We start from the raw sequence: 19,639 nt of genomic DNA, 5'->3' as shown, positions 1-19,639 counted from the left end.
TCGGCAGCGCAAACCGTCCAAATCCTCAGCGCAGCCACGGCGCTCATAGCATCCGGCGGCATAGCAACCCTCACCTTCTTCGACGTGCCTCTCCTGAAATCACAACCCGCGTCCCGCTCCCTCCCCATGACACGCTGGCTCTTCTCCCGGGGCTCGCACGTCTTCCCCACTGCCGCCGCAGCCTCCACAGCTGGCTTCCTCTACCTCACCTACACCACTCTACCCAGCTCCTCCCTCTCCTCATTCTCCTCCCTCGCCTCCGCCGCCCTACGCGGCCAACCCGGCCTCTACCTCCTCGCCGCCGCGCTCTCAATCAGCATCGCGCCATGGACGACGCTAGTCATGGTGCCCACGAACTTTGCGCTCATCGAAAAGAACGAGGAGTTGGGCGGTAGTCGCAGTACCAAGTCTGCAAGGTATCGCCGCCAGAATGGGGAGAAGGCGGGGGAAAAGAGCGCGGAGGAGAGTGTGGAGGGGGAGGGCGATGTTAGTCAGTGGAGGGATTTGAGTGGGCCGATGGAGAAGACGGAGAAGGAGAGTAGTGAGGAGATGGATGAGGTGGTGGATGGTTTGTTGGAAAAGTTTGCGAAGTTGAATTTGGCAAGGGCTGTTATGATTGGGGCTGGGGGTGTGGTTGGCTTGGTCGCAGGCATGGTCTAGGTGTGGATGTGTAATAGTAGATGTGTGTATTGATTGGCTTCAACCGACCCTTTTATTCTATCTCAGGACTTCTCTACTACTACAACATTGGTACTAGAACATATTAGTCAACACCTTGGTTGTAGTTATCAAAGCTAATTTTACTTACATGAATATTGCAAGTGGTCTCTACACAAGTGGCATTTTGTTTTACCGGTGATGTACCTATAGAGCATACGGTAGGAAAGCTTTCGCACCAGAATCTTTGACGATAGCAGTCGTCGCATCCATCATTACCCCAATTCTTGTTGTATGAATGGAATGGACGCGCTGGTCCGCATATTGGATAGGTGGGTGGGGACATTGGGTAATCTGGGCCTTCGTCTTGTGCAGTTGCGAGCGATGCGGTAAAGAGGAGAATTTACGTGGAAGCTTTCATGATTGAGGTTCGAAGGAATGGGCAAGAAATGGCAGATGTAGTGTTTCCGAAAAGTCCCCACCAAGATTGCGAGACCTTTACTTAAATATGTACATTGAATGACGCGTCTACGGACCGAAAAAGCACCGCATACAGGCAACAGGGGGGTTAGACAAGGACTGATCGAGGAGAAATTGGATACCAAGCCAGTGTCAGCACAGCGCACAGCGCTCTGCGCCTGCTGCACCTGGAGACGCTCAGGTACGTACAATCAGTATATCACTACTTTCTCTATAGCATACGCAGCTATATCGTGCGCATTGTGCTTTGCTTCGCTACCCATCGACATTCCGCTACTACAGCGTTTATTCCAGCCCGAACCATCTCAATATGAGCTTCCAGGCAAGTCTTTTCCCTCTCCAGAGATGTCCCATGACCGATCGATAAGGAGATGCCGGGCCAAACAGCAGGCCTGAAGTTCGTGTCAGCATGTCAGCATTCATCTGGGGAGAAAATCTGTCAGCATGGCACCTCAGTTCACAATGTACATGTGAACTGCATCACTCACGTGACTCCTCGTCATCTGCTTACTCATCTCGGTTGTGTATATAATCGCTCTATGTAGCTCTCTCAATACAACAACCTTCTTCCTCTCTTCTGCCCTGTCCTACATCCGACAAAATCTTGGTATGGCGATCTTTCCACCACATATCTGTATAGGAATGTTAGGCGGATTTCCCTTGTTCACTGCAACCACAACACTCTGCCGGTTTCCTTCTCGTGCTCGGGCTACCTCCCTACTGAACATCGGATGGTCATCGAACACAATAATGCGGCCGTTTTTGTCACGCATGCTGAAATGACATTGAGAGAAATTCCGCTCCGGCAATCCCGCTTTCTACATGTACAATCAGCTAAGCAGTTCTGTGAGCCAGTGAAGATAGTATGAGCCTTGAGGTAAGTAACTTCCACTACACATATCTGTTTCTCCGCGCCCAGCCGACTTCAACGATAATGACGACGCCCCCACTTTGCGATCGTAGGAGGGCTCATGAGTTGTACACCCGCATTGGACGTAATGTTCAGCTGTTTGTTCGGTCTGAAATGGAAGTAGTAAGTTAGTGGTAATATTCGGGGGGCTGTTCCTTTTGTTTGACTGAGCGTGGAGGATCTTCGTGCGTAAAGACTAGTCTTTTTCTAAGCTGCAAGCAATGTGGGGATTGTACTACATTGTGCCAAGCTGAGCTGTAGTGTGGGGCACATGTCTAGGCGTGGGTAGGTAACTACGAGATGGCTGCAAGGGTCCCGCTTTGGGAAGGGCACTTAGGCGGGTGGAGCCGCTTCCCGCAACACAAAGCACAGCTGAGTATGATTGATAATTGAGCAGCCCCAGCCAAATGGAAGGCAGCATACAGATTGATATTAAGATTGTCTAACTATCGACTGGTGGGAGAGAATGTCTGATGTAGAGCTATAAGCTACCACTTCTTGGAGGGGGCCAGCTTGGCAAATCCGAGTCTCAGATTCTTCGGATCATTCATGTCGTGAAGCACGTACTTCTCCTTGAAAAAGTTGTTACCAAGAAGGCTGAAGTCAACGCCACCCCCAATATTCTGAAGGAGACCATAGCAGGTTTTCGTCTTACGATCAACAACTCCTCCATTCATGAATTTGCCAGGAATGACCTGCCTGCTGCCGGAAAAGATGAAGGTGACGTCGGGGAGGTTTGTGGCATTGCATGGAAAGACGTAAGCACCATATTTTTCATCTATCTTTGCTCCTTGAACCTGCTTCCAGTAGTCGGCGACGATATCCGGGTCGGTGTAGGAGACAGAAGTGCTTGTCGTAAGGTGTATGAGCATACGGCGGGACGTTACTGGCTTGGAACCGACGGCGAATCCATCTCCCCAGAACCTCCAGGCACCCCACTCGTTGTCGTCCTCTACAGGGACGTAGACAAAAGGAGAAGCCATCTTCTTAGTGTCGAATTCGCCAAAATCGTATGAACCCGGGCACAGGTGTCTCAAGGCGACAGAGAACTGGCGCTTTGAAAGTCGGGGCATGATAGTTTCGAAGAATGTCAGTGATCTCTGCGGTTCAACTGAGTTGGTATAGCCAAAGCCAATACCACATGAACCGTCGGCTATCATATCCACTAGGTCGTCACCGGTGTAGTTTGCGGCCCCTATGTCTTGTACGGTCGTAATGTCGCCGAGCTTGACTATAAGGTTGTATTAGTATACATGCAGCCTCAGCGTCCAAGATAGATAGTGACTCACTATTTTCAGTAAACACTCTGCCCTGTACCACTGAGGCTTCGGTTGTGTATTGGGTATCGAAGTAATAACCCTTCTTCTCCTTGGCCGGATTCACCTGATAGAACTGGCGATCTTGGAGCTGAGATTTTGGTTGCAAAGAAGAGAACACCCAGCTTGAGGAACGTTAGCTTGGAATTACACGCGTCTGTAGTTGGTGAACTATTGGGTTTTCTTACAATTCACCGGTTGCAGTACTGAGTTCGACATGGAGCGTTTTGCCACCAATGACCATTGGACTCAGATACAGAGCATCATACATATTATATGAGATGGCACCGACAGATCCCGAGAGTCCTCGTGTACTTAGGGCAGCTTTTATCTCTTCCGTACTCCTCTTGGCAGACTGAATGAGCGCTTCGGGGATGGGCTCATTATTTTCCCGCTTATACCGAAGTAACTCCAGCGCGGTGTTGACCGAGCGTTCGGTATGATGCGCTTGGTCGATGGAGAAGGAAGACGGTTCGTCTGTTCCAATGTTTATGTCAGCAGTTGCTCATTGTAGTTTCATGCAGGCGGTGTAGGAATATGTGTTGACTCACCAAGTGGAACCGGGTTTGCAATCGCTGCGCCGGCGAAGGTGAGAATCGCCGCAATTTGAGCGAGGGACAGCATGGCGACGATAAACTCTACTTTGGCGGAGAAAAGAGCGACTGGGGATGATGAGAATGAATATCATGGAAGAGTTACGTTCAACTTATAGAAATCGTCTCGTACCAACATCGTCGCCGTACGGTGAGGCTAATCCCGGCAGTAGATCTCAGGGGGTGTCTAGATCCTGCAGCCAGTCATTTTTACGAGTGGTTACGAGCATTTACGGGCCTACTCGTAAAAAAGTCGGTGCTTTACGAGAATCACGTGACCCTCATTTGAGGATCCCGGCTGATGTCATGCGCGCAGTGGCTTTTTTAGTAACTTCCTTCCCAAGCCGTGCTATCTACCCCTTTCAAAAGTCCCACACGAGTATTGTTGTCAGAAGCAGTCCCACTCGGCAAGTCGAATTTTCCATAATAATTACTACCCGCAAGCTATGGCCGTGTTATCATTCACCGAGACGGTGTAGACTGTCTGCAACATGATCCGCAGCTCGTTGTATATCTTTGATGCTACTGGCACCCTCCGCGTTGATTGAGTGAACAGCAATTCAGCGTTATCGAACACCCTCGGGTCAACCAAATGTATTCATATCGCAATCACTCATTGGTGCGCGAATCAACACAGTGAGCACCCCTACAGAGCTCATTTTGAATTCTCAAGCCACTTCGTCTAAACTTGCGCTCAAGCCGCCGGAGGCCCGAGTTCTGCCGCAGACAGCAGCACCACTCAGGTACGCGCTCGCTTGCATACCACGCAGCGAGCGGTGACATACACAATACCTGGTAGCAGCATTCTATAACACACGCGATAAGTATTACCTTGCTTTATGGACAAGGGGTCGGAAAAGCTGTGTCACGTGCTTCGCGTGATCGTAATAGGTCTTTAGTTGCGATATCAGGAGCAAGGCAAGATGGTGATGGCAGCTAATTACAAAGCTTGCAGCAGCTTACTCGCACGTACATACTCAACTTTTGCACAATAGTCAGCACCGTTGTAGAACAATTAAATGCGACGTCTTCCGCCTCTTTGCTGTAGTGTGGGGCCTAAGCCTTACCGGGTAGGTACATCCATGAAGATCACGGAACCCTTCCCCGCCACAAGCCTCTCCCCCTCGTTCTTAACTAGCGACGTCTCCGACCGATTCGCGAGCGACGATCTCATCAACAAACTCAGCTGTAGCGACACCACAATCTCAATACTTGGCGCAGATGACTGGTAGAACATGGAGTAAACACTGCCACGGTTGGTGATAGGTGTATTCTTCGCGCGAGATGCGCGCGTGCTGAATCTTACCACACGTGCAATGATTATCAAGAATTAGCTCCTGCAACACGAAAATTATCAACCCCGCAATTTTATAGCCGATGAGAAGGAATGGGATTGGGGCGGCAATTCGATGCTACCTAAGTGGCCGGACCAGTACAAAGTTGGCACTGTTTGGTACTCGTCTTTGAAAGCGACAGGCACACGAGGCTGAGAGGAGTTATTGCGCAAAAGATACAATTGCCAGATATCCTAGACAAGAAATGGTAGCTGGGGGTGCAGCTTCTTTAGGACGAGTATGAGGCTGCCGTATAAGCGATGGACGTGCCTGTCGCGCCCAAGGCAGCGGAGAAGGAGCAGCCTGCGACTGCTTGCGAGTTCAATCATAACACCCAAAAACATACAAGTATCTAAAAGAGTAGGAGGCGTAGTGTCAGCCTGGTTGCACTCCCAAAGAAGCCTGTGTTTGGTTTTAGTGAATACTAAAGCCTGTTTTTGCTGAAATAGCTGCTCCGCCTACAATGATGACATCGTCACGTAGGGGCTGCAATATTGGAAACCCGGAAAAGCAGGTGCGGCATACATAGCGCAAGTTATTCATACAAACCATGCACCTTATCTCCTTCACGATACCCAAATGGGGTGCTGAAAGACTAGTAGTAGGATGAGTAATCGTCTACGGATCCCCGCTGTCGCAGATTCTTCGCTTCTCTTGTATTGTGCCACATCTATTCAGCTGGGCTCTCCTGCAAACGTCATGACATTCAGCCCGGGGCTGTGGCGATGCTGTGTACGGCTTGGCACTTTCTCGACCGATGTGTGCATCAACTGATTGTGGGAGGCGTGTATGATTTGCTTTTATTCTTTCAGCTTTCCACCATACTAAAATTGGAGGTATAATGGAGCAGCTAGCTGAGCTCATAGAGATACATGAAGCGACTGTTAGCATCACCAAAATCAATGATAAGTCTACTCCCTTCATTCATCCAGACTGATTCATGCTACTTCCGGATAATCACCATCCCGCAAGCCGCCTTGGTACCTTCGCAACAATGAACACGACACAAATCCTTAATCTGACGCTAAGTGACTCAGTTAAGTTTCATTTCAACAATTGCTCCCATGCAGTCGAGATATGGAAGGGTATACAGGAAAATGCGGACATTGAAGCACTACATCATGCCTACCCATACATTCTTGACGCAGTGCAAGACTTCCTGCAGACGGAAGGTATACAAACCCCATCCCTGACGACAGGGTTCTGGATATGGTTCCTCACGACCAACATATATGAGGAGATTCAAGCGTATGGTTGGCATAAATGCCACGATGACATGTGTCGTGCGCATGCTTGGGAGGGGAACCCGGATATCGCTGGAGTAGGGGTATGTAAACATGCAGCGGCATAAGAACCAACACTAACTAGTACGATTTTTGATCAACAGATGCTGGTCACCTATCTCCTCCAAGCGGTCCTCGTTTCGATCTACCTTTTCGCGCTCATCACCATACAAGTCTCGAAAATTTCACCAGGAAGCAAGTCTCAACGGCTACGTGGCCGCTATATTTCAAGGATCCTGCCTGCAATCCAGCACTCGACAACCCAATTTCTATCGGCATCGTCTGTTTTTGCGGTAGCTATGCTGGCTGCCGCTCTTTTCGGCAGCGACAAAGAGAGACAAGATAGTAGTCCTATAACGTGGATGCTGAGATTTTTCATGCCTCTGAACTCACTGTTACCAGTGGCAGTACTCCAGCTCGCTGCATTGGATATGTTGCGTCGATCAAAGGGCAGAATGTTTTTGTGGCTCTTAATCGAGATTCTAACCGTATGGTTGTTGATACGCAGCTGGCACTCCCGCAACAGTCAATATGAAGGACAGTATCCATCAGATCATGAGCTTTTTTGCTTAGAGTTTAAGTCCTTCAGAGTCATGTCCATTTTTTCTTGGATAGTTGCCAGTCTTCTTATTGTTGGCATGAACTCTTACCTATACTTTAGCAAAACCCTGTGCGCATTCTTCAATGGCCAGAGCGAACGCGCACAGAAGCAACAATGGGTGTTCTGGGCAATTCCTATTATCGCCACAGGTATCATGTGGGCCTATGTCTTGTGGTTCGTCCACGTCACTATCAAGATACGCAACCACTCTGGCAAAGAAAATAAGGATACTGAATGGAGCTTTGGACAAGTACTGGCACTCGCTACATGGGTCCCGTTTATCGTCGACTTTTTTTACATCTGTTGGGAGAATCCCGAGAAAGCGACCGACGGGCGGTTGATGGACCCTTATCATGTTATTGCTACAGTGGACAAGGGAGAAGATTCAGAGATGGAGAGTTTGGATGGAGAGAACAGACCAGGCCACTTTGAACGGCTCGATTCCTGAAAAAGGTTCATACTGCGGACTTTACATGTAACTATCAAAGAACATACGGCATGGTTAGACTGCATTCATGTGCTCCCTATTTTACTAGAGAACGCATCGCTGACCCGACTACCGATACCGGAGGGATCGATCAAGGAGTATGTTGATACGGCTAAGGTATCGGAATCACCTTCGTTGCAACGAGTTGAAATGATTGTGATTGTTCTTGTTGTTCTATGGAGGTGGAGGGAGGTCGGCAGTAAGGCAGCAGCTAGAGCTCGGACCACACGGCTTAGTCAGCCGTGTAATCCAAGCTCGTGCATGCAGCAACCAGCTGCCTTATCTACCGCAGGTTCGATTCCCAACAGAGTAACACCTAAACTAGATCAGTATTGGCAGGGTTAAAGAGAACGAAGAGTTTGATCACATGGATCAGAAATAATGCTCGGACGAAAAGGCTTTTCAGATCAAGATTGCTGGAGAATACGCTCAGTTCGCAGTCCGTACTGATAAGGATCCAAAACTTTCGACACGAATAATTCCCACTGAGGCATATATCGGTTTCCGAATTGTGATTTAATGTACTGCCAATATGCAGGCCACCAGCCCGCCATCTCACGGTCAATGATTGCGGTGGACCTTCCGGTGGACGGTTAAACGAAAATGCAGTCCCCACATAGATTTGCGTGGGAAAACATGATCTCATGGTCGTCCTTTTATTGTAGACAATAGGATACTGCAAGTTCGGGACGGGGGAACATTGCGACGGGTACGACAAGGAAGTTGCGAAATTCAGACACCGAGATGAAAGGACCGCAGAGACGGCCAACGTCAACACGATGATCATACGATGGTCCACCAATATAAGATCCAATATAGCTAGGCTTTGGAGGCTGTGTAGCTCGTACTTCACTAAGGTAGTTGGAAAGATCGCGTTGCGTCGTCGCTTGCGCTTCTTCGCTCATGCGCATCCAAGCATCGGTCAGAGAAGTTGCCGGTATAGTTGAGAGTCATAGAAAACCAGGTACCAGCGTCTTAAATTCGGTATTCAATCACCGTAGGCACAAGAATCGATATATTGCGCGAGATGAAGAAAAGGCCGTTTACCTTTCTCTGGATTTGGTGAAGCATTCCACACTTCAAGGACATAAAATCGCTGAATTTTGTAGCCCGCTTTACCAAAGGCGACTGAACCGATCGAGGAACGCAACAGGCGTGCTTGGCATGTTTTTCTTCAGGTATAGCAGCCACGAGCGAAGGGTCTTGGTGCAAGTTCAAATATGCAATTGCAATGCAAGGGTCGTGGCAAGATTCCGATGCTATTGTCCGTGCGGAAGCGGACTTACATTAGTTAAAGAGGATGGGCAGCCTCACTGGGTGCTGCCATAACGTCTGTTACTCCAAAGCTGGGCCAACTACTGACATCGCGAGCGAAACACATCAGCTTCTTATTCGATTAATTAAAAAATTCCTTACGCATTAAGACTCATGGAAGTACGACCGCGACAAGATTTGCTCCATCATATTCTCAGGGACACCATTATGGAACCCATAGACCAATGGTGGAGAATTAACCCGGCGCATCCATTGAGAATATTGGGCAGTTTCGATTGGGAGCGTTGCGCAGAGCTTCATAACCACATTGTTAAACAAGGTTGGACCCAGCGAGGTCTCGCATTGGAAACACTCGATACACGGCCATAGTGGAGATGCTACGGCGGCGATGCAGCTCTCACGCATCTTTACAATCGCCTCGATGTCTCCGTTGTCTCTTCCCTAAAAGCGGCTTGGCACGGATTCGCGATGGGGCCTGTCAGGACTCACAACTTCCATTTTCATTTGACCCGCTTGTGCTCCCTCGAAGAACTTTGGCTGAATGACAATGTGGCTGAGGGTGAGACCAAATCAAATAAACGACAATATATCACTCTCTACGCGGCAAGCCCAGACCTAGGCGCCGATGAGCCACTTGGGCTGGTTTTCGATTAAGATAACGCGCTAGCCATGCATCACATGTCCTATAATGACGCAGACATCACCATGAACGGCCGGCAGACGTGGCTACGTCTTGAGACAATTCTCGACAGACTTCTGGAGATGATAGCAGAGGGAAAAGCCATGATCAATCTTGATTTGGGGCAGTGGAAAGTGCTCTCTTACACTAGCCACGACCTCAATCGTGCTCTCTACGCTTTCAATACTCTAGTAGACGCGATCCGATCCAGAATGCCATTTCAAACACAGAACGCCGAACATCTTTTGATCGACTTAGTAACAAGTGGAAACCCGGGGCGCTTGCATCCTAACAGCTTTGTACATCGGTTCCTCACCCAGTGCTCAAGACTTACGTTTATTTACATCACACCGGGATTGAGCTTTGCCCGATATCAACCTTTCGTCCCAGCATTAGGGCAAGTGGGATCCAACGAGATCTACCTAGTCCTCCTCTCAAGCACACACGTCGCGCACCAAGAGACTGGTCTTGGGAAGCGGGGCGAAGAGACACGCCTCTCGACGTTCACCCGCGACTTCGATCGCATTTTATCGTACCCTGCTGGCCTCTACCTTACAGAATGCAATGACACTATTTATCCGTTTGAAGATGGCAGTAAGCTTATCCTCCCATTTACCATTGGCTCTAACGGATTTGCTCAGACCAGTGACGGTGCACTGATAGGTGAAGACGTGCGAAGGAGAGGATTAGTGGTCAAAGGAAACCTGAGACCAAAGAGTACGGCGCTCTACCAACAGGGATTCAATAAATCTATTGCGGCGCATGATGTACAAATTTATTGGGTACTGTTGGTTGGCTTTGCACTAAGTGCGTAAAGGGAAATAACGATAACTAGGAATACATTCTGTGTGGTGATTGTTCTGATTAATTAATGTACAAAGGAGGAGAACTACAGAAGGGAGGGCCCATGGGTTCTGGTCTGAGCGCTGCTCGGACGCTGCGATCAGTGCGCCTGATCGCGTAGCTGAGATATTGTCGATACTTATGGTCCGACAGATACTCTGTAAATGGATCGAGATGGTCATAGCCGGAAAACGGAAGGTTGACAAGAATGGTGTTACGGGAACTATAGAGGACTAGAGAAAACCAGATACAGCAGAACATTGGGAGTAGTATTTTCTGCGGACAAGTTAGTGACTGTAGATAAGACGTTCGTATTGTTTTCGGCCTGAAGATACAGCCAGGCTGGGTGGGATGGACTGTATGGTGGAGTTGGTGTCAGACCATCAACTATATATACCTTCATGCTATTGTAGCAAGAAGGTCGGCCTTTTTGTTATCCAACAGTTGGTATACGTTACTTGGTGGATTCTGTGACAGAGCTTTCTATTACGGATTCGTTTGCGTCAAACTGAAAATCCGCTCATTGCCCAATTTGATTAAAGGTTTACCGAGCTTTTTCGACTTGGCTCTCTCGTATCAACCTCTGAGGGGCTACAAAGCAATACAAAGTGTCTACCATGCCCAGGCATCGACCGAAAGGGGAATAAGCGCTTTCTCACTTTCCAATTCCGCTGCGTATCTTTCACCGCCCAGTCTCCACACCCACTATTCCACCAATGGTCTTTCCGGCCAAATCTCAACAGTGTAGTAAACTCCCAATAGTCTGGATACCAGCCCGCAGATTCCCAGTCCAAGAAAGCCGTGATATGGCCATTCATAATCATAACATTGTGATGTTTGAAATCGCCATGAGTAAAAACAATGGGGTGGCGCATTTTTCGCAGTCTTTCGGCGATCTCCACCGTCTCTTCGAACTTCTCCCAGGAGTTGAAACTGTGGCCGGAGATGCAACTGAACAGGTGTTCGTCGAATTCAGATTCAGATTGACACGGTCCGTCTGCATGATTGGGGATGCGTACACTCCTGATTGCAGTACCCAACACAGAACAGATCTGGTTTTTGCCCCCTGGGTATGTCCATTTCCGCATGACTTGTAGGATGCATTGGAGTTCTGCGAATATGCTTTCACGTTCGTCATCGGTCATGCTCTCATACAACTCACGGTCACCCATGTCCTTTCCCGGTATGCGGGTCATGAGTATTGACATCGGTGCACGAGGCGATTTAGGATGATCGCCGTATGAGATGACCTTTGGTACTGGAAAGCCCGCAGACCGTGCCATCAAGGTTGCCGCCACTTCTTCAAGCCGCGTGCCGTCCGACAGACTTTCCAAAAAGCAAGTTGACTTGGATTACTTGCTTGACTTGCTTGGTTTAAACCAAGCAAGCAAGTCAAGTAAGAGCTGGGCAGCTAAGCAAGCAAGTCAAGTCAAGATACTTTGCTTGCTTGGCTTACTTGGTTTACTTGGTTGTTTTAGCGTTACTGTGATGAGGGTGCTAAAACTGCTGTACGGTAGATGTCGCGATGGTTTTGAAGTGTTGCAGTTGCCTCGGTTGAGTCCCAAACAGGCTAAGCGGCTATCAAATAACGTTAGCCTTAGTCTAGCGCATTGCTCCAATCTCGACGTACGCCTGTCTAGAAGCCTATCGCAATGCAGTATCCCCTATAGCAACGCGTTTTCCAGTGATTTATACTGCCCTGATACCCCCAATATGGCCAAACGTCGCCTACCACAAACTTCTGCTCGGAGCAAACGTACGAAAGTAGCCGCTGCCACCAACAACGTCGCCTCAACTCCTGAGGCTTCACCTGAGCCTGCATCTAAGCCTGCATCTAAGCCTAGACCTCAGCGTCGATCACCTCGCAAAACCCTAGCTGCCGCAAGCCAGGCTAACGCCTCGCCGCCAATACCTACCTTCGAGTTGCAGTTCTTAGAGTCGCAGGCGGAGGCTGAGATTGTCGCGCCCACCGAGGGCAGCCGAGCTGGCACGGTGGCTACAACTGAGGCTGGAGAGGGTGGTCAGGATGAGACAAACAGCGCACTAGTTGAGAACTTTGACGGCATTGACTGGGCACGTTTACCTGATTTTATCAAGCCATTGGCGCGTTCTAAGCGCCCAAAAAGTTGGATCTTTCAGTATGGCTACCGCGTTGTTGAGCGCCATGCTACATCTCGAATCTGGTTTGTGTGCAAGTACTGCCATGTACACAAAACTATCGACGCTGGCCGTGGTGGTTTGTTTAACATTACTCAGGCTACAACCTCAGCAGCCACCCATCTCAGCCAACCAAAGCCTGGCCACAACCTTACGAAAGATGGCCCAAAGTTAGCGCAGAGAGCTCGAGGCCAGCTGTCGTTGCGGCAAGCTTTTGACGCTGGTTTAGACGTACAACAAAACACTGCTAACGCGTTTGGAAACTTCGACGTAGAGGGCTTTCGAACAGCCACTGTCATGTGGCTTGTTAACCGAAACCACCCGCTCAGCGAACTTACGACGCCTGATTTTAGAGAGATGATGAGATTTGCCAACCCAGAGGCAGAGGCAGCGTTGTGGGTAAGTAATACCAGCGTTTCTACCTTTGTGATGAGGTTGTTCCGGTCTATACGACCGCAAGTTATCGACACCCTGTCAGGCTCAGTAAGCAAAATACACGTAAGCTTTGATGGCTGGACAACAAAGGGTGGTAAACGTGGCTTCTTTGGAGTAGTCGCTCACTTTGCCGACGCAGCTGGAATAATACGAGACTTACCAATCGATCTGCCTGAGCTCGCTGGCGCCCACACCGGTGAGGCTATTGCCAAAGCTATCTCGACGACGCTCTCAGCATACGGAATAACAAGCGACCGATTAGGCTATTTTGTACTCGACAACGCTACCAACAACGACACTGCGATCGCCGCGCTCGCGCGCGAGTACGAATTTGAGTCCGCTCACCGGCGCCTCCGCTGCAGTTGTCACACGCTTAACCTCATCGGCCAGGCTATTATATTTGGCACCAACAAAGACGCCTACGGCAACACTCAAGAGCAGTACAATACCGAGGAGCAGTATATGCGAGAGTGGCGGAAAGATGGCCCTATTGGAGTGCTAGTTGACGTCATCAACTATATCAAAACGCCGCAACAGTACGAGCTTTTTCGTGGCTACCAGCGCCTTGCCAACAACAACCTGCCTGCTGAAGGGCGTCTCAAAGTACTCGAGCCAGTCAAGCCTGTCGTCACTCGCTGGAACTCATACTATGCTGCTTTTGAGCGCGCTACCAAGCTTCAAGCCGCGTATAACTTGTACGCTGAGCATCATATCAATAGGGTTATCCTTGAAGATGCGCACGCTGCGCAGCGGAATAATAAGCGGCCCGACGCCCCAAACTGGATGAGATCAACTGGGCTCCGAGCTGCTGACTGGGCGGTGATTGCAGAGTACCAGGACTGCTTAGAGCCGCTCAAGTACGCCACAAAACGCCTCGAGGGACGCTCTAAGGATGGCAAATACGGCGCAATCTATGAGGTTATACCCGTTTTTGAGTACGTACTCAGCAAGCTTGAGGCCCGGGCGCGCCCGTTCGAGCACGTCGACTTCAACGCTCATGCCGAGGCTCCAGAGGATCACCTCAACGTCAACCTCCGCGCCGCGTGGAGCAAAGCCAACGACTACTACAACAAGCTCGACGACTCGCCCGCTTACTACGCCGCTGTTTGCCTACACCCGTACTACAAGAACTACTGCGATGTGGCGTGGGCAGACAAAGCTGATTGGCTTACTAGTGCCAACGCGTCGTTCCAACAGCTTTGGGCGGCATACAAACCTCAACGAGCACGCCAGCGGTATACAACTGCGCCGAGTAGCAACAACATAGACGAGGCAATTATTGCTATACTTAGCCGCAACAATGACCGAGAGGCTCCACTTGACGAGTTTGAGCGCTGGAAAACACAAGAGCCGCAGTGGACGCAGGAGCAGTACAACGCAGATGGAAATCCTGTCCAATACTGAATACAACTACTGCCGAAATACCCGCATTTAGCGCAGTTTGCAATCGATATCATGACTATCCCAGCATCAAGCAGCGACTGTGAGCGCCTCTTCAGTGAGCTTGGCGACCTTCTTGAACCTAAACGACGTGCTCTGGGCAGTGAGCTACTCGCAGCTCTTCAATTAGTAAGGTCATGGGTGCGAGCTGGTTATAAACCGTACAACTGTAGCGAGGCTAAGCTTTCAGATGAGCAGCTTGTAGGAGATTACAACATACTAGAGTGGAACACTGAGTTTTGGTAATTTGTATGTAGCTTAATCTCTTTGTAGTAGTCAAGTAATCCAAGTACTTGCAAGTAATACAAGCAAGTCAAGCAAGTAAAAAAATCACCCCAAGCAAGTCAAGTAAAGCCTATGTTTGAACCAAGCAAGTCAAGTTTAGAGCGGTGACTTGCTTTACTTGCTTGTTGGAAAGTCTGCCGTCCGACCACTTCAAAACCAATCCGAATGGAAGGGCGGCGATCTGATTATTGTATGGCATTGTATGGAATGCCACGCCATTTGTAATAGTACTGTGAGAATATTTGAAGGTAATAGTGAAGGAATCCGGTCACTCGACGAATACTTGCAGGCCAAAGCCGCGGCGTTAGTGGAATCGATGATGCTAAAGCGACAGATCCAAGGACTCGATGAGGACACGTAAAGGTAGGCAAGAGAATCTCAGGTACTAGATACTGGAGCCAGCCCATCATAGTGGTGTTTACGGAGAACAAGTAATATTTGTAGTAGAGACCTGCCAGCTAGGTCGTTCTTGAGAGATTTGCGTGTAATCATCTACACGTGAAGATTCGATATGAGACCTTCGTGAATCTGTGTATGCTTCCAGTAGTTTATCTCAAAAGTTCATCCTTTGTTTGTGTGTTCATTTACTGTCAGGTCCGCTCTTAGCCAAGGAGCCGCGCGTCACCCTGTGTGACTACCTAGGTAGTATGTCTGGAAGTATGAGATGACAGTTGAGATCAATCATAGATAAAGCGGTACATACTTCGGTTCTCATGAGTATTAGCGTAGCAGCATAGAGCTGTTTGCGTAGCGGTAAAAAACCGGCTTGGGGTCATAGAGGTGCAGAGGGTCTCGTTCAACAATTGTGGAGTTACGCACTCGACGCACTCGACCCCCACTCAGATTTTCTCCCCCACCCATCACTCAAAGCCTTCTACGCACGGGCCACTATGCCGAGAAACACGTACCATAACGCTAACAGAAACCAGACTAGTACTGCAGTACACGCCGGGGGTTCCCAACTCCGGCTTACGGGGGCTGATGTCTTTGGTTTTGTGATTGTACTGGCTATTCAAAGTTGGTCCGATCATCTAGATGCCTATAAGAATTATTAGTTGTGATTGCAGAATTCTTTCACCGTAACCTGTCAGAACTAACGTAAAGAACAAGCTCAATAGACCCTTATTCTCAGGGCGTTTACATGGGGTTTGCAACAGGTACCGCCCACAATGAATCTTACCACGCGCGCAGCTATTGCCAAAGTGCCTGAAGAGTACAAGACCTCCCAATCATTGAATTAGCTGCGCATGTGCACACCTGAGATCAATCAATCAAGCAAGCTGACAGCCCCCGGCTTGATTGATTGGCTGTTTGTATGAGATTTGGCTGGATTGATTGAATTGGCTTGGCGGAAAGTTGTTAGCTTGATTGGTAGCTTGGGTGCTTGATTCCCAAATAGGAAAGTTGTATATATTTTTTGGTGTTGAGTCTCAGCCGTCGTCCCATGTATCTAGATCGTCGTCTTCGCCCACCCACTTGCTAAGCTCGTACAAAACGTCCATCTGCTCGTCGGTAAGCTTTGATTGGCCCATATCGTCGTTGTCGCCGCCACCAAAACCTGCCCGTCTCCATCGTCGTACTGAGTGTAGTGCTGCTAGTAGCTCAGGTGATATACAGCGTCGGCGAGGCTCTAGTAGATCTCCGAGCTCACTGAAGACGCGCTCACACTCACAGCTTGAAGCGGGTATAGAGAGTATAGTAAGCGCCATCTTACTAAGGTTGGGATATTGATCGCGCAGCCCGAACCAGTATTGTATAGGATCGGTGCCCTTGCCAACGATTGGCTCGCGCTTCCACTGCTCATACTCATCCTCCTTAGTATTGCCGCGTGTGGGATCAATAATGCCGTCAATCGCGTCGTCAATATTGCTCGGTTTCTTCGGTGCGCGTGTGTAGCAAGGCCTCGGTAACGGCAGCGACTTGTAATCCGCCCACAGTGCCTGGAAATTAAGATTATTAAGCGCCAGCCAGTCAGGCTTCTCAGCCCACGCTTGATCGCAGTAGTGTTTGTAGCGAGGATGGAGTATTGTAGCAGCGTAGTAAGCTGGCGAGTCGTCGAGTTTAGCGTAGTACTCGTTCGCCTTAAGTAGCGCTGCGCGTAGATTAATAGGAAGGTGATCTTCGGGTGCCTCGTCGTGAGCGTCATGGACTACGCAATCGTAGTAGAGGAGGCGAGCTTCTAATTGAGTGAGTAGAAACTCAAACGTTGGGATCACCTCAGCGATCGCGCCAAAGCTATACTCGCCACGTCCCTCAAAGCGCTTTGTACACTCTTTAAGTGGCCTAAGAACCTCTATATAGTCGGTAACAACAGCCCAATCGGCAGCTGTGAGGCCGTCTGATCTCATCCACTGTGGAGCAGCAGGCCGATTTTTGCCCTGTGAGTCGGCGTAGATATCCTCTTTTGCTGTATTTTGTATGTGGGTGTTCGCGTACGCGTTGATGGCCGGCGCGAGCTTTATAGCTCGCTCAAAACAGTCGAAGTATGAGTTCCAGCGTGTGACTACTGGCTTGATTGGCTGTAGTATCGTGAGCTTGTCGTCTGCGTCGTGAGGTAGCTCACGGTAAGCTGTACGCTGCGCCTTCTCAAAAAGATTGTACTGCTGCGGTGTGTGGATATAGTTGACAATATCGAGAAGTACGCCTAAAGGCCCGTGCTTTCGCCACTCCTTTATAAACGCTGCCTCGTCGGCGAGCTCGTCAACTCCCTCGTTGTTGTATGAGTCTGCATCTCTGCCCCAGAGCAGTCTCTGCCCAATCAGATTGATCGTATGAGGGCCACAGCGGAGGCGTCGGTGTATAGGATTGAAGTTAAGCTCGTGGGCAATCGCAGCGACAGCGGTGTCGTTATTAGAGGCATTGTCGAGGACGAAGTAACCGAGTGTGCGCTCGCTTATGCTAAACTGCTCTAAGATTGATAATACAACCTCAGCTAATCGATCGCCGGAGTGAGCGCCTGTGAGCTGAGGCAGCGCGATAGGCAGGTCTCGGAGCTTGCCATCTGAGTTGACGTAGTGGGCGACGATACCGAGAAACCCGCGCTTGCCGCCTTTCGTTGTCCATCCGTCAAAGCTTATATGGATCTTGCTAAGCGATTGTGACAGCTCGTGGACAACGCGGGGCCTGAGCCAGTCAAACAGTCGTATGACGTATTGGGAGACGCTCTTGTGGTTCTTCCAGAGCGCTGCTTCTGCAAGTGGGTTGGCGATAGCAATTAGGCGTCGAAAAGCTGGTGTTTCGAACTCAGAGATGGGGTGGTTGTTCGCGACGAGCCAGTCTACTGCGGCAAACCTAAAGCGCTGCTTGCTAAACCCGTTAATCTGATTAGCTACTGCCTGTGAGATAGGGACTCTCGCAGTGGTGAGCGCGTTGTAAACACTAGCAACTGGAGTCTTGCCTGGTGCTACTAGCCTATGGCCAGGTTTCTGCTCGCTGAGGTGGCGCGCGGCTGACGAGACTGCTGCGCTTGTATTGTATATCCCAATACCAATATCCGTGAGCTTGTGCTTGAAACACCAGTGGCAGATGAAGAATACGCGGGTTGGATCTTTGAGAAGAGCGACGCGATAGCCGTGGCGATGGATCCAACTCCGCTTGTGTTGGTGCGTCGTGATAGGCTTCGTATACAGCTTAAGGCGACCCCAATCTATGCCATCATAATTGTCTTCGAGATGGGCGTCAAAAGCCTCATCTACAGCGTCGTCGGCGGCTTCAGAAGACGGAGCGAGCGTAGCTTGCTCACTGCCCTCGGCGGGCGCGACGATAGCGTCTTCGGGCTGCGACTCGCGCAATCGCGACTCGAAAGTATGTGTATATGGAGGCGGCGGAGATAGAGCAGATGGCTGAGATTGATATGACTGCGAGTCGATCGCGACGGGCTGGCTCGCAGTGCCGCGCGCGCGCTTTCTAGGCGAGGGAGCGCTATCAGAGACGCGTTTTTTGGGCGGCATGAGGGCGACGATGAGGTGAGGTATACGGCGATAGATCTGCAACACCAAAAGTATATAGTATTGTGGGTGATGGAGATGGAGATGGAGTATACTATATGAGACGACGCGCTGGCTGCTAGTTACACGGAGCTATCGGATATTACTCAATGTTACACGGCGTAACTAAAACACCAAAAAAAGCTCAGTATAGAGCTTTTACAGCTATCTAAGCTGCCTCATGGGCTGCCTCATCACCGAAATCTACTATATACTTAAGGCAATCAAGCTATCAATCTGAATCAAGCTCACGGAAAAGCTCAGCTGGATTGATTGCGTTTTTGTATGAGGTTTGGCTGGATTGATTGAATTGGCTTGGCATCAATCTTCCAATCAAGCTATCAAGCTAGCTTGATTGATCTCAGGTGTGCGCATGTGTAAACGACACGATTAAGATGTTTGCCTTTTGACATCGCTCGGGATTTTCTTGGTTGCGGAATTTCTCTGGTCTGGTGTGACGGGTCTTGGGAAATGAAAGATAATCTCCAAAGTTGTAATCGCCTATCTAGGTATCTACAGCAGTGTACAATCGCAAATGTGCTTTTCTTGGATACAGTCGTGTGATGATTAGACTCCGCAACAATCAATTCAATCCGGTCACTCTCCTAGACCCACTTACCTATCTAGGTAGGGCTTAAACTCCTATAGGTAACTACTAGGCTTAAAGCGGTAATCAATCAATCCAATCTGAACCTTCTAGGACCCACTTAATTGATTGTTGCGGACTGTGGTGATGATTGTGTCATCTGCTAGGTCACCTTACAAAAAAACCTGGAGGTACTACGTACATGTATGCATAGGCTTTCAACAAAGAAATGAACACTTATAAGCCTACCAGATATTCACCTTGATATCCTGCTTCTCGAAGAACTCTGGAT

At 49.4% G+C, this 19,639-nt stretch overlaps 7 protein-coding genes across 7 annotated transcripts; 5 read left to right on the top strand and 2 right to left on the bottom strand.

Annotated features, from left to right (window-relative positions):
* Positions 1-342: 342 nt before the first annotated feature.
* On the top strand, positions 343-660 carry PtrM4_036570 (uncharacterized protein; the record flags this gene model as incomplete). The annotated part of the gene is made up of 1 exon (XM_001939448.2): positions 343-660. One exon carries the CDS (start codon positions 343-345, stop codon positions 658-660), a length of 318 nt encoding a protein of 105 aa, XP_001939483.2.
* Positions 661-2,535: 1,875 nt separating this feature from the next.
* On the bottom strand, positions 2,536-3,987 carry PtrM4_036560 (Asp domain containing protein; the record flags this gene model as incomplete). Its single annotated transcript, XM_001939447.2, has 4 exons — positions 2,536-3,278; positions 3,337-3,488; positions 3,552-3,840; positions 3,915-3,987. The coding sequence occupies 4 exons, from the start codon at positions 3,985-3,987 to the stop codon at positions 2,536-2,538; spliced, it is 1,257 nt and encodes a 418-aa protein (XP_001939482.1).
* Positions 3,988-6,284: 2,297 nt separating this feature from the next.
* Positions 6,285-7,622, top strand: PtrM4_036550 (uncharacterized protein; the record flags this gene model as incomplete). Its single annotated transcript, XM_066104163.1, has 2 exons — positions 6,285-6,617; positions 6,678-7,622. The coding sequence occupies 2 exons, from the start codon at positions 6,285-6,287 to the stop codon at positions 7,620-7,622; spliced, it is 1,278 nt and encodes a 425-aa protein (XP_065966365.1).
* Positions 7,623-9,641: 2,019 nt separating this feature from the next.
* PtrM4_036540 (uncharacterized protein) lies at positions 9,642-10,264 on the top strand (the record flags this gene model as incomplete). The annotated part of the gene is made up of 2 exons (XM_066104162.1): positions 9,642-10,209; positions 10,257-10,264. The coding sequence occupies 2 exons, from the start codon at positions 9,642-9,644 to the stop codon at positions 10,262-10,264; spliced, it is 576 nt and encodes a 191-aa protein (XP_065966364.1).
* A 1,907-nt stretch (positions 10,265-12,171) lies between these two features.
* Positions 12,172-14,454, top strand: PtrM4_036530 (uncharacterized protein; the record flags this gene model as incomplete). Its single annotated transcript, XM_066104161.1, has 2 exons — positions 12,172-12,214; positions 12,335-14,454. The coding sequence occupies 2 exons, from the start codon at positions 12,172-12,174 to the stop codon at positions 14,452-14,454; spliced, it is 2,163 nt and encodes a 720-aa protein (XP_065966363.1).
* A 51-nt stretch (positions 14,455-14,505) lies between these two features.
* On the top strand, positions 14,506-14,684 carry PtrM4_036520 (uncharacterized protein; the record flags this gene model as incomplete). The annotated part of the gene is made up of 2 exons (XM_066104160.1): positions 14,506-14,651; positions 14,681-14,684. 2 exons carry the CDS (start codon positions 14,506-14,508, stop codon positions 14,682-14,684), a joined length of 150 nt encoding a protein of 49 aa, XP_065966362.1.
* A 1,521-nt stretch (positions 14,685-16,205) lies between these two features.
* PtrM4_036510 (Dimer-Tnp-hAT domain containing protein) lies at positions 16,206-18,725 on the bottom strand (the record flags this gene model as incomplete). The annotated part of the gene is made up of 1 exon (XM_066104159.1): positions 16,206-18,725. One exon carries the CDS (start codon positions 18,723-18,725, stop codon positions 16,206-16,208), a length of 2,520 nt encoding a protein of 839 aa, XP_065966361.1.
* Positions 18,726-19,639: the final 914 nt, after the last annotated feature.

The sequence above is a fragment of the Pyrenophora tritici-repentis genome, chromosome 1 (genome assembly GCF_003171515.1).
Source record: "Pyrenophora tritici-repentis strain M4 chromosome 1, whole genome shotgun sequence".
NCBI classification, from domain to species: domain Eukaryota; kingdom Fungi; phylum Ascomycota; class Dothideomycetes; order Pleosporales; family Pleosporaceae; genus Pyrenophora; species Pyrenophora tritici-repentis.
The sequence above is the reverse complement of the archived record's forward strand: the minus strand, read 5'-3'. Positions and strand labels throughout refer to the sequence as shown.